The 14,404-nt window shown below is 45.3% G+C and overlaps 1 protein-coding gene across 1 annotated transcript; it reads left to right on the top strand.

The window, feature by feature from the left end:
• Positions 1-3,595: 3,595 nt before the first annotated feature.
• Positions 3,596-14,120, top strand: LOC148477182 (E3 ubiquitin/ISG15 ligase TRIM25-like). The gene is made up of 2 exons (XM_088457125.1): positions 3,596-3,612; positions 11,004-14,120. Exon 2 carries the CDS (start codon positions 11,041-11,043, stop codon positions 12,616-12,618), a length of 1,578 nt encoding a protein of 525 aa, XP_088313251.1. The 5' UTR covers positions 3,596-3,612; positions 11,004-11,040; the 3' UTR covers positions 12,619-14,120.
• The last annotated feature ends 284 nt before the right edge of the window (positions 14,121-14,404 follow it).

Below are 14,404 nucleotides of genomic sequence, written 5' to 3'. Positions count from 1 at the left end.
TGACTGGGTAGTGGTTACCTGAGGTGGGTGGGCGGCAGGACGAGTGTCGTGTTTTTTTACTGGAGGGACTCGGTGGATAGTGCTGTGCGGAGGCGCAGCCAGCCGGAAGGTGCGAGTCAGGACACTGCAGGCAGGAAGCGGTAACAGCGGGAGCCGCCCAGAGACCGTCCCCGGGGGCTGGTGAGTGACAGCCGGGAGCCAAAGACGCGGCCTGGGCAGAGCTCATAACAAAGTGTCGGAGCCTGATCAGGAGGAAGCGCCGTCAGCGGGGAGCCGCCCTGGACCTGCCCTCTTTAAGGAGATTGGCAGCCGGGTAGTGACAAGTGCGAAGGCGCGGTCTGTCCAAGAGGGGGCGGAGCAGTGTTCAGCTAAGGAGGAGCAGTGAATACTTGGCACCACCCTTCATTTAGTTCTTGCCAACCAGTTACATCTCCTGTCACAACCCGTACACGGCAGCTGGGGGAGTGAGACTAGCAGACGCTATACAGCCTGGGTCCATAGTGACAGAGGAAAACTCAGGACTCTTGTGTAAAAAAAGGGCAGAGTCCCGTCTAGTGATAGTTCCCTCCGCAGGGAGAATACAGTGAGCAAACCTCAGTAACTTGCTGATAGGGATGTCAGAGACTGTGCATATAAATGAACAGCAGAACTCCCAGTTTGCATGCAGGGAGTGTAGCCAGTAAGGATCATTACAATTAACCAAAAGTGATCTTGATCAGATACAGGGGCCTATTCATCAACACTAAAATAAAGTTTTTAAGGACATTTTCCTTAAATAACGTTATTTTGGTATTCATGTAGCCACTTAGCACAGGTTCCCCTTTGTTAATTTCCACACTCCCCATACATTAGTACATTAGTATGGGGATATTAGTACATTAGTATGGGGACATTAGTACATTAGTATGGGGACATTAGAATCCACTTACCTGTATCCACGTGTGCAGGTCGCCTGACGAGTCCCTCCGGCGCTCTGCTCTGTCCTCAGGCTCCGGAGGCTGGTCGGACATGTGTGCTCCCCAGCAGAGCACAAGAAAGATTGGACATATATATATTTTTATTTTTTTATTTTTTATTTTTTTTCTAATCTGTCATGTGGTCTGCTGGGAAACCACATGACAGACCAGCAGGACGGAGCCGGAGGCTGCTGCGCGGACAGGTAAGTCGGGGGGGGGGGGAGGTGAGCGGAGGGGGGAGGGGGGGTACATAAACTTAATGCATCTGTAGGCAGTGCTGCGCATGCGCTGGTTTTACAGATGTAACAGCGCATGCGCAGCCCTGTTTCCAGACGCGATAAGGTAGTGTAGAGAGGGAAAAGTATCTATTTCCCGAAAAGCTGTCATCGCAAAAATGACAGGTACCGGAATAGATACTTATGGAGAGGTGGAATGATGAATTCCACCTATAATTAGCTAGAACTCCATGAGAGTTCTAAAGCTAATTATCTCCAGATAATTTTTACGTTTAATGAATAGAGCCCACAGCCTAGGAACTGTCACAGGAATAAAGTTACAGAAAGCTTTGTATCCAAGTCAGTCAGCTACCTTATCCAGCTGAATAACAATACCTACTGCAGTGGCGTAGCTAGGGTATTTGGAGCCCAGGGCAAATTTGAAAAAGGAGCCCCCCCCTCCCCCCATGTGCGGGCTTGGTGAAAAATGGGTGTGGCTACTGAAAAATGGGGTGTGTCAGCATGACACCCCCCTTTCTTGTCACTGGGAACATTTCTTTCCATTTGCACCTTAATGCAGTGCCCCTTATACAGTCTCCCACTATGCAGTGCCCCTAGTAGTGGTTCCCCTTATGCAGTGCCCCCAGTAGTAGTCCCCAGTAGTGCCCCCAGCAGTATACGCCCCTGTAGTAGTCCCCAGTAGTGGTCCCCCCCAATGCAGTGCCCCCAGCAGCATCCCGCCTGTAGTGGTCCCCCCCCAATGCAGTGCCCCCAGCAGCATCCCGCCTGTAGTGGTCCCCCCCCAATGCAGTGCCCCCAGCAGCATCCCGCCTGTAGTGGTCCCCCCCCAATGCAGTGCCCCCAGCAGCATCCTGCCTGTAGTGGTCCCCCCCCAATGCAGTGCCCCCAGCAGCATCCTGCCTGTAGTGGTCCCCCCCCAATGCAGTGCCCCCAGCAGCATCCCCCCTGTAGTAGTCCCCCCCCAATGCAGTGCCCCCAGTTACCAGTAGTATCCCCCCCCTCCCGCTCCGGATAAATACACACAGAAATTAAACAATAAATAAAAGAAAAATTCTTACCTGAATCCACGCTCCCGCTGCCGTCGTCCGCACGTCAGTCCTCCCGGGCTGGCGCGCTCTGCATTATGGGAGAGACATCATGATGTCATGACGTCTCTCCCATTACCAACTGCAGGAGCTGGAAGGGAGTTACAATGTTATTCTGCAGCTACACCTGTGCTTAAGCAGCGTGCTTGCCTGTGACTTTTCTTCGGTGATACAAATAGTGAAGATGTTGCCCATAGCAACCAATCAGATTCTAGCTATTATCTGCTAGAAGGTGCTAGTTAAATGATAGCTAGAATCTGATTGGTTGCTATGGGCAACATCTCCACTTCTAAAAACCTGCACATTAGTAAATAAGGGATAATAATATAGAATAATGTAGAATAATATATTCTACATAACGTTGGGTGCTGCTTATTCTGTATCGGTACCAGTGAGTGAGTTTGCACGCTGCAAAGTGACTGTCTATGGTATTTGTTCCTTCAGCTCATTAATATTATCCTATTGTCACTGCCGTGTGCAGCTTATGTCACTGCCGGCTGAGGTCATCAGTAAAGGCCCCCATACATCAGAGATTGATTGCAGCAATCGTGCAATTTGCAATCGATTGTGTATAAAAATCTTTCCCTTTTTCAATCGATTGTGGCAAATCTGCAATCGATTGAAAAAGGGAAAGATTTTTATACACAATCGATTGCAAATTGCACGATTGCTGCAATCAATCTCTGATGTATGGGGGCCTTAAGTTACAGGGGTGTCAGTAATTTGCTCCTTAAAATACCAGACTCATTCTGTAATGTGTAATATAATGTATTGCAGTAACCTGCCAATTATTTCTCTCTTCAAATATAATGGCGTTGTACCTTATATATGTGTCTGTCATTGTGTCTGATATATAGGGGAACACTCTGATTCACAGGTTCTCAAACTCGGTCCTTAGGACCCCAAACAGTGCATGTTTTCCAGGTCTCACAGAATCACAAGTGATATCATTAGCGCCACCTGTGGAACTTTGAAAATGTGTCAGTGAGCAATGAATACACCTGTGCACCTGCTGGGTGACCTAGAAAACAGGAACTGAGTTTGAGAACTACTGCTCTGATCTACTCTAACCTGATGCAGTATCATACCTCCCAACATGACCCTCTCCAGGATGGACACAATGCTCTGTTCCTGGACTTACCTGGTAATGTATGATTGCCATCACCTGTGTTGAACTAGTTCATTAATAAGAAAAGCATTTCAGCACAGGTGACGGCAATAATAAATTACCTGGTAAGTCCAGGCCACGCCCCTGCTGTGCACATGTGACTGCTGCTGGGCTCCTGGGTGCTGCTGTGAGAGGAGGAGGAGGAGGAGGAGGAGGAGGTGGAGGAGGTCAGTGACCTGGGCACATGGTTTCCCCTGATGACATAAATCCCATATATAGTAATATATAGATACTGCTATACCCAGAGTGATGCCTTGTTATAGCTCATGTGTGTGTGTGTGTGTATATATATATATATATATATATATCTATCTATCTCATTATACACACAGTGCATGTTACATAGGCAGTAAGATACCTATCAGACACCTGAGGACACGATGCATGTTACACAGGCAGTAAGATACCTATCAGACACCTGAGGACACGATGCATGTTACACAGGCAGTAAGATACCTATCAGGCACCTGAGGACACGATGCATGTTACATAGGCACTAAGATACCTATCAGACACCTGAGGACACGATGCATGTTACACAGGCAGTAAGACACCTATAAGACACCTGAGGACACGATGCATGTTACATAGGCACTAAGATACCTATCAGACACCTGAGGACACGATGCATGTTACATAGGCAGTAAGACACCTATCAGACACCTGAGGACACGATGCATGTTACACAGGCAGTAAGACACCTATCAGACACCTGAGGACACGATGCATGTTACATAGGCAGTAAGACACCTATCAGACACCTGAGGACACGATGCATGTTACACAGGCAGTAAGACACCTATCGGACACCTGAGGACACGATGCATGTTACATAGGCACTAAGATACCTATCAGACACCTGAGGACACGATGCATGTTACACAGGCAGTAAGACACCTATCAGACACCTGAGGACACGATGCATGTTACACAGGCAGTAAGACACCTATCGGACACCTGAGGACACGATGCATGTTACACAGGCAGTAAGACACCTATCAGACACCTGGGGACACGATGCATGTTACACAGGCAGTAAGACACCTATCAGACACCTGGGGACACGATGCATGTTACACAGGCAGTAAGACACCTATCAGACACCTGAGTACACGATGCATATTACATAGGCAGTAAGACACCTATAAGACACCTGGGGACACGATGCATGTTACACAGGCAGTAAGACACCTATCAGACACCTGAGTACACGATGCATATTACATAGGCAGTAAGACACCTATAAGACACCTGGGGACACGATGCATGTTACACAGGCAGTAAGACACCTATCAGACACCTGAGTACACGATGCATATTACATAGGCAGTAAGACACCTATAAGACACCTGGGGACATGATGCATGTTACACAGGCAGTAAGACACCTATCAGACACCTGAGTACACGATGCATATTACATAGGCAGTAAGACACCTATAAGACACCTGGGGACACGATGCATGTTACATAGGCACTAAGATACCTATCAGACGATGCATGGAAAGAGCTTTATGCTTTTGGTTGTTACCCCTGAAGTATGGCTGTATGCTTAGTACATTTGTATATCTTTCCCAGCAGTAAGGGGGTGTACTGTGTGTGCTGGTCCCTCTGTGGGTTGTTCAGGGTAAAATTTACTATAGTCTGTGACTGCAGCGCCCAATATGTTCCTATGTACACATGTGCGGTTTCCCACCTGGATCTATATATATCTATCTATCCCAGTGTGTGGAATGCCAGCGCTTATAATGCTGTCATAATGATGTGACACCGAGCTGCACCGACATCACGTCTCAGTCCATCTGGCATCTGTGTCCTCCGGCAACAGGGACATGTTATTGAGGGTTCTGTACCATGGGATGCGGCACATTGGGGGCACGAGGGAGTTGCATTGGTTCATTAACAGGTCGGTTACTGAGCCAGTTCTTTCTCAAGTAATAGAACATCTGATAAATCCTATCCACCCCCAATATATACTGTAATCTGCATATAATGGGAGGAGGATCCAGTAATAGTACATCTGATACATCCTCTCCACCCCCAATATATACTGTAATCTGCGTATAATGGGAGGAGCAGCCAGTAATGGTACATCTGATAAATCCTATCCACCCCCAATATATACTGTAATCTGCATATAATGGGAGGAGCAGCCAGTAATAGTACATCTGATACATCCTCTCCACCCCCAATATATACTGTAATCTGCGTATAATGGGAGGAGCAGCCAGTAATAGTACATCTGATAAATCCTATCCACCCCCAATATATACTGTAATCTGCATATAATGGGAGGAGCAGCCAGTAATAGTACATCTGATACATCCTCTCCACCCCCAATATATACTGTAATCTGCGTATAATGGGAGGAGCAGCCAGTAATAGTACATCTGATACATCCTCTCCACCCCCAATATATACTGTAATCTGCATATAATGGGAGGAGCAGCCACTAATAGAACATCTGATACATCCTCTCCACCCCCAATATATACTGTAATCTGCATATAATGAGAGGAGCAGCCAGTAATAGTACATCTGATACATCCTCTCCTCCCCCAATATATACTGTAATCTGCATATAATGGGAGGAGCAGCCAGTAACGGTACATCTGATACATCCTCTCCATCCCCAATATATACTGTAATCTGCATATAATGGGAGGAGCAGCCAGTAATGGTACATCTGATACATCCTCTCCATCCCCAATATATACTGTAATCTGCGTATAATGGGAGGAGCAGCCAGTAATGGTACATCTGATACATCCTCTCCACCCCCAATATATACTGTAATCTGCATATAATGGGAGGAGCAGCCACTAATAGAACATCTGATACATCCTCTCCACCCCCAATATATACTGTAATCTGCATATAATGGGAGGAGCAGCCAGTAATGGTACATCTGATACATCCTCTCCACCCCAATATATACTGTAATCTGCATATAATGGGACGAGCAGCCAGTAATAGTACATCTGATACATCCTCTCCTCCCCCAATATATACTGTAATCTGCATATAATGGGAGGAGCAGCCAGTAATAGTACATCTGATACATCCTCTCCTCCCCCAATATATACTGTAATCTGCATATAATGGGAGGAGCAGCCAGTAATAGTACATCTAATACATCCTCTCCATCCCCAATATATACTGTAATCTGCATATAATGGGAGGAGCAGCCAGTAATGGTACATCTGATACATCCTCTCCACCCCAATATATACTGTAATCTGCATATAATGGGAGGAGCAGCCAGTAACAGTACATCTGATTCATCCTCTCCACCCCCAATATATACTGTAATCTGCATATAATGGGAGGAGCAGCCAGTAATGGTACATCTGATTCATCCTCTCCACCCCCAATATATACTGTAATCTGCATATAATGGGAGGAGCAGCCAGTAATAGTACATCTGATACATCCTCTCCTCCCCCAATATATACTGTAATCTACATATAATGGGAGGAGCAGCCAGTAATAGTACATCTGATACATCCTCTCCATCCCCAATATATACTGTAATCTGCATATAATGGGAGGAGCAGCCAGTAATAGTACATCTGATACATCCTCTCCACCCCAATATATACTGTAATCTGCATATAATGGGAGGAGCAGCCAGTAACAGTACATCTGATACATCCTCTCCACCCCCAATATATACTGTAATCTGCATATAATGGGAGGAGCAGCCACTAATAGAACATCTGATACATCCTCTCCACCCCCAATATATACTGTAATCTGCATATAATGAGAGGAGCAGCCAGTAATAGTACATCTGATACATCCTCTCCTCCCCCAATATATACTGTAATCTGCATATAATGGGAGGAGCAGCCAGTAACGGTACATCTGATACATCCTCTCCATCCCCAATATATACTGTAATCTGCATATAATGGGAGGAGCAGCCAGTAATGGTACATCTGATACATCCTCTCCATCCCCAATATATACTGTAATCTGCGTATAATGGGAGGAGCAGCCAGTAATGGTACATCTGATACATCCTCTCCACCCCCAATATATACTGTAATCTGCATATAATGGGAGGAGCAGCCACTAATAGAACATCTGATACATCCTCTCCACCCCCAATATATACTGTAATCTGCATATAATGGGAGGAGCAGCCAGTAATGGTACATCTGATACATCCTCTCCACCCCAATATATACTGTAATCTGCATATAATGGGACGAGCAGCCAGTAATAGTACATCTGATACATCCTCTCCTCCCCCAATATATACTGTAATCTGCATATAATGGGAGGAGCAGCCAGTAATAGTACATCTGATACATCCTCTCCTCCCCCAATATATACTGTAATCTGCATATAATGGGAGGAGCAGCCAGTAATAGTACATCTAATACATCCTCTCCATCCCCAATATATACTGTAATCTGCATATAATGGGAGGAGCAGCCAGTAATGGTACATCTGATACATCCTCTCCACCCCAATATATACTGTAATCTGCATATAATGGGAGGAGCAGCCAGTAACAGTACATCTGATTCATCCTCTCCACCCCCAATATATACTGTAATCTGCATATAATGGGAGGAGCAGCCAGTAATGGTACATCTGATACATCCTCTCCACCCCAATATATACTGTAATCTGCATATAATGGGAGGAGCAGCCAGTAATAGTACATCTGATACATCCTCTCCTCCCCCAATATATACTGTAATCTACATATAATGGGAGGAGCAGCCAGTAATAGTACATCTGATACATCCTCTCCACCCCCAATATATACTGTAATCTGCATATAATGGGAGGAGCAGCCAGTAATAGTACATCTGATACATCCTCTCCTCCCCCAATATATACTGTAATCTGCATATAATGGGAGGAGCAGCCAGTAATAGTACATCTGATACATCCTCTTCACCCCAATATATACTGTAATCTGCATATAATGGGAGGAGCAGCCAGTAACGGTACATCTGATACATCCTCTTCACCCCAATATATACTGTAATCTGCATATAATGGGAGCAGCCAGTAACAGTACATCTGATACATCCTCTCCACCCCCAATATATACTGTAATCTGCATATAATGGGAGGAGCAGCCAGTAATAGTACATCTGATACATCCTCTCCACCCCCCAATATATACTGTAATCTGCATATAATGGGAGGAGCAGCCAGTAATAGTACATCTGATACATCCTCTCCATCCCCAATATATACTGTAATCTGCATATAATGGGAGGAGCAGCCAGTAATAGTACATCTGATACATCCTCTCCATCCCCAATATATACTGTAATCTGCATATAATGGGATGAGCAGCCAGTAATAGTACATCTGATACATCCTCTCCTCCCCCAATATATACTGTAATCTGCATATAATGGGATGAGCAGCCAGTAATGGTACATCTGATACATCCTCTCCACCCCCAATATATACTGTAATCTGCGTATAATGGGAGGAGCAGCCTGTAATGGTACATCTGATATATCCTCTCCACCCCCAATATATACTGTAATCTGCGTATAATGGGAGGAGCAGCCAGTAACGGAACATCTGATTCATCCTCTCCATCCCCAATATATACTGTAATCTGCGTATAATGGGAGGAGCAGCCAGTAATAGTACATCTGATACATCCTCTCCTCCCCCAATATATACTGTAATCTGCATATAATGGGAGGAGCAGCCAGTAATGGAACATCTGATACATCCTCTCCACCCCCAATATATACTGTAATCTGCGTATAATGGGAGGAGCAGCCAGTAATGGAACATCTGATACATCCTCTCCACCCCAATATATACTGTAATCTGCATATAATGGGAGGAGCAGCCAGTAATGGTACATCTGATACATCCTCTCCACCCCCAATATATACTGTAATCTGCATATAATGGGAGGAGCAGCCAGTAATGGAGTTAGTGCATTAGTGCATGTCCATGAGGTGCAGGAACTGTCTGCTCCTAAGTGTAGAGCTATACCAGCTTTAGCACACGGGTGACACATTCTATGCCGGTCACCCCACACACCCACAGGCCCTGCTCAGCTGCTGCAAATTGCACCTATTCCACCTACTGCATTAAGCCCCCCATACATCAGCATTTGTTCAATTTGCAATCGATTGAAAAAGGGAAATATTTTTATACACAATCGATTGCAAATTGCACAATTGCTGATGTATGGGGGCCTTTAGCTAGGACAGGATATGCAAAGGACAATGTAATAGTTTAGATACTCTACTAAAAAAACTATTTCAGGGGGCATTCAATTAGTCTAAAGTGGCCGAGGACAATTCAAGTGCCCCAAGTTTAAATCATTATAAGGTCAGGATTTAAAACATTATATTATTGCGAATGCCCCACCCGGCTACTTCTTGATGCCACCCGGCTGGAAACATTTTCTGGGGAGACACTGAGTAGTGTGGTTAGGGGTAAGCACTAGGGGAGGGTTAGATTTAGGCTGCAGGGTGAGGGGAGTTAGGGTTAGGCACTATGGGGAGGGTTAGGTTTAGGCTGCGGGGGGCTAGGGATAAGCACAAGGGGGAGGGTTAGGTTTAGGTTGCAGGGGGGGGGGGTTAGGCACCAGGGGGAGGGTTAGGTTTAGCTGCCGCACTAGTGGGAGGGTTAGGTTTTGGCTGCAGGGGGGTAGGTTTATGCACTAGGGGGAGGTTAGATTTAGGGTGTGGAGAGGGGTTAGGCACTAGGGGGGAGGTTAGGTTCAGGCCACTGTGGGGGGGTTTAGGTTTAGGCTGCAGTGGGGTTAGGGTTAGGCACTAGGGGGAGGGTTAGGTTTAGCTGTGGCACTAGAGGGAGGGTTAGATTTCGGCTGTGGGGGGTAGTTTTATGCAGTAGGGGAGGTTAGATCTAGGGTGTGGAGAGGGGTTAGGCACTATGGGGAGGTTAGGTTCAGGCCACTGGGGGGGGGGGGGTTAGGGTTAGGCACTAGGAGGGGTTAGGTTTATACACTAGTGGGAGGTTAGATTTAGGGTGGGTGGAGAGGTAGGGTTAGGCTACCTATGTACAGGTGTCAGTATCCTAACCCTGCCAGGATGCTGGCGATGAGATTCTATCCCCCAGAATTCTAAGTGCCGGCATCCCGTACCCAACCCAGGAGTAGGAGAAATTACATTATATTCTCTATGTAGGGAGCCACAGAAATCTGACAGTGTTTTAGTGGAGGATATTTGCAGCTCATTCTGTGACTCAATCAATTGCTATAGGAGCGAATCGTGTTACAGGAAGTATTTCCATATCGCACCTACATCACAGGTTTTCATTGGCTCCCATAGAGTGGTGCACAGGATTCTGCGATATTTGCTGTAATTCCAGGGGCACCGCATATGGCAAGTATATGCACCCCTACATTGCCGGCATCACACCCACTAATTGAATTGACCCCTTACTGTTTCCAAAACAAGCACATTTTTCTGCATGATGTCCCTTTAAATATTAGCTGTGTCCATTAGTATTACTGAGTCTATAGATATAATCTAAGTGACCGCTCAGCCTCATCCTGTGTGGAAAATGTGAAATGTACCAATTTATTTCAGAGACCATCACTTTCATTTCTCTCTCCTGCTACCAGCGATGGCGTCTGCTGATCTGAGACAGGAGCTGGACTGTTCCATCTGCCTGAGCATTTATACAGGTCCTGTAACCCTGAGATGTGGCCACAACTTCTGCCAGATCTGTATTGATCATGTGCTGGATACACAGGAAGGGTCTGGAGTTTATACCTGTCCTGACTGCAGAGCAGAATATCAGGAGCGTCCTGCACTGATACAGAACATAACTCTGTGTAACATATTGGGGAGTTTCCTGTCTACTCAGCCAGATCAGGAGGAGACTGGCATCTTTTGCACTTACTGTGTGGACTCTCCTGTACCTGCTGCTAAATCCTGTCTACTGTGTGAGGCTTCTCTGTGTGATAAACACCTGAGAGTACACAGCAAGTCAGCAGAACACGTCTTATGTGATCCCACCACTTCCCTGGCAAACAGGAAATGCTCCATCCATAAGAGGATCCTGGAGTATTACTGCAGTGAGGATGCTGCCTGTATCTGTGTGTCCTGCTGTCTGATTGGGGAACACAGAGGACATCAGATGGAGTCACTGGATGAGGCTTCTGAGAAGAAGAAGGATAAGCTGAGAGATGTTCAGCAGAAACTGACCACAAAGAGAGCGGAGGCTGAGAAAAGAGTCCAGAGTCTGCAGGAGCACAGGAGCAAAGATCAGGGAAAAGCAGCTGGTTTAACAGAGACAGTCACTGCCCTGTTTATAGACATCAGGAGACAGCTGGAAGATCTGGAGAAGAGAGTCCTGAGTGAGATCTCCAAGCAGCAACAGCGCATTTCACTCTCAGTCTCTGATCTGATCCAGCAACTGGAAATAAAGAAGGACGAGCTGTCCAGGAAGATGCGTCACATTGAGGAGCTGTGTAACATGTGTGATCCAGTGACTGTCTTACAGGAACCAGACACAGGTGACTGTGATACTGAGGACACAGAAAGACATGATAACCAGGTCCGTGGTGCAGGAGATCTGGATGTGGGTCTCATCTCAGGGACATTACACACATTATCTGATATAATAACAGGTATAAATACAGGGATCTATGTTCAGGAAGCTACAGACATATTATTGGATGTAACCACAGCTGGTAATAATATACAGATATCAGGTGACAGGAAAACTGCATCATGGTCACATATAAACCAGAATCACCCAGAAACACCAGAAAGATTTCAGTGTCCTGAAGTAATAAGCACCAGGGGATTCTCCTCAGGGCGACATTACTGGGAAGTGGATGTCAGTAAGTCAGTGGTATGGGGGGTTGGGATGTGTTATCCCAGTATAGACAGGGCAGGACGTCAGTCACACATTGGATATAATAACAAGTCCTGGTGTGTGTGTAGGTATAATAATCAGTACACAGTGATGCATGACAGTACAGGGATACAGTTACTTGACAATATCCCCTGTGACAGAGTGAGGATATACCTGGATTATGGGGCAGGACAGATGTCCTTTTATTCTCTGTGTGACCCCATCAGACACTTACACACATACACTGCCGCCCTCACTGAGCCCCTTCATGCTGCATTAGTAGTAGGGGAAGGTAGTATAATATCTGGGAGAGTCAGGAGGTGGGAGAAATTTCCATAATAGATCTGCAAAATACTGGTGACATCACAGGGAGGGGAATATAATTGGTGGAACACTTATCTAATAGAATAATGTGTGGCACTACAGCTTAGCCCCCTTCCACTGTGTAACCAGGTACCAGTGTGACTGGATGTGTTCCCATGTTGGTGTGTTAGAAACTGTCATTATAAATAAAAAAAAAAAAAAAAAAATATATATATATATGGGATTTCTTCACCTCTACTCACTGAGAGCTGTAATTGGCTGCAATAACTGTCTGTCAGCCAGTGTATATCCAGTTACTGTAGTCCATTCTGCCCTTGCTCCTATTGGCTGTGGTGTATGCAGGGGGTAGAGTTGTCCAAAGATGGACAACCATCCATTCTAACCATCTAAGCTTGAACCATCATTGGTTTTTTTTGCGTATACCCCCATCTAGTATCAGGCTTTCAGTGCCGATGTATTAGCGGTCTCTCATCGATGGCAAAGCTACTCACCATCGTCATGAGGTGTTGTGTCTGAAAAGGATAAGAGATATCTAGGTTTGATATGTTTCTATAATGTGTCCATCATAATCGTATCTGTCATCGTGTAATCAAGACTTGCCAGGAATATGAGCTGTTGTACAGCTTGGTGAGGTTATAATAGTGTAAAGTGTAATGCACTTAGGGGTAGATTTAATAGATATCGTGTTTTCAAAGACACCGATCATCGGCAGCATTGATTGAATAAATGCTACATAAGCCTGGATTAGCATTTTGCTATTTTAAAACTAATGATCGATGTTCCTGATGTTTGACGGCTTTGAGAACCCGCGCCTTATTAAAGCTACCCCTTAGTGGGGACAGGCTGCTAACATGCTGATTAGACATTGTTAGTAAAGAAGCTTATTCATCCTGTTATTACACTGTTACTGAGTGCATTATCACGCCTGTGTATGCTCTGTTATTACACTGTTACTGAGTGCATTATCACACCTGTGTATGCTCTGTTATTACACTGTTACTGAGTGCATTATCACACCTGTGTATGCTTTATTATTACACTGTTACTGAGTGCATTATCACACCTATATATGCTCTGTTATTACACTGTTACTGAGTGCATTATCACACTGGTGTATGCTCTGTTATTACACTGTTACTGAGTGCATTATCACACCTATATATGCTCTGTTATTACACTGTTACTGAGTGCATTATCACACCTGTGTATGCTTTATTATTACACTGTTACTGAGTGCATTATCACACCTATATATGCTCTGTTATTACACTGTTACTGAGTGCATTATCACACTGGTGTATGCTCTGTTATTACACTGTTACTGAGTGCATTATCACACCTATATATGCTCTGTTATTACACTGTTACTGAGTGCATTATCACACCTGTGTATGCTTTATTATTACACTGTTACTGAGTGCATTATCACACCTATATATGCTCTGTTATTACACTGTTACTGAGTGCATTATCACACTGGTGTATGCTTTGTTATTACACTGTTACTGAGTGCATTATCACACTGGTGTATGCTCTGTTATTACACTGTGACTGAGTGAATTATCACACCTGTATATGCTCTGTTATTACACTGCTACTGAGTGCATTAACCTTTCCAGTCCCAGTACCTCTCTCTGTGGGTGATTCAATTCAGCGCAATGCTGAATAGCTCCGGGAGGGAGAGGCTCAGTGGAAAAAAATCCGAATTGACCCGTCATTTCTTCCTGGATCTCGAGCAGGGTTTAACCTGGGTAAAACCCTGGTCATGCTCAGTGGAAATGGGTAACCCCTTCCTCGCCAG

The sequence above is a fragment of the Taudactylus pleione genome, unplaced genomic scaffold (genome assembly GCF_031769625.1).
Source record: "Taudactylus pleione unplaced genomic scaffold, aTauple2 ptg000738l, whole genome shotgun sequence".
NCBI lineage: Eukaryota > Metazoa > Chordata > Amphibia > Anura > Myobatrachidae > Taudactylus > Taudactylus pleione.
The sequence above is the reverse complement of the archived record's forward strand: the minus strand, read 5'-3'. Positions and strand labels throughout refer to the sequence as shown.

Coding starts and splice junctions, on each gene's coding strand:
- LOC148477182 (XM_088457125.1), top strand. CDS start 11,041: ATGGCGTCTGCTGATCTGAGACAGGAGCTGGACTGTTCCATCTGCCTG.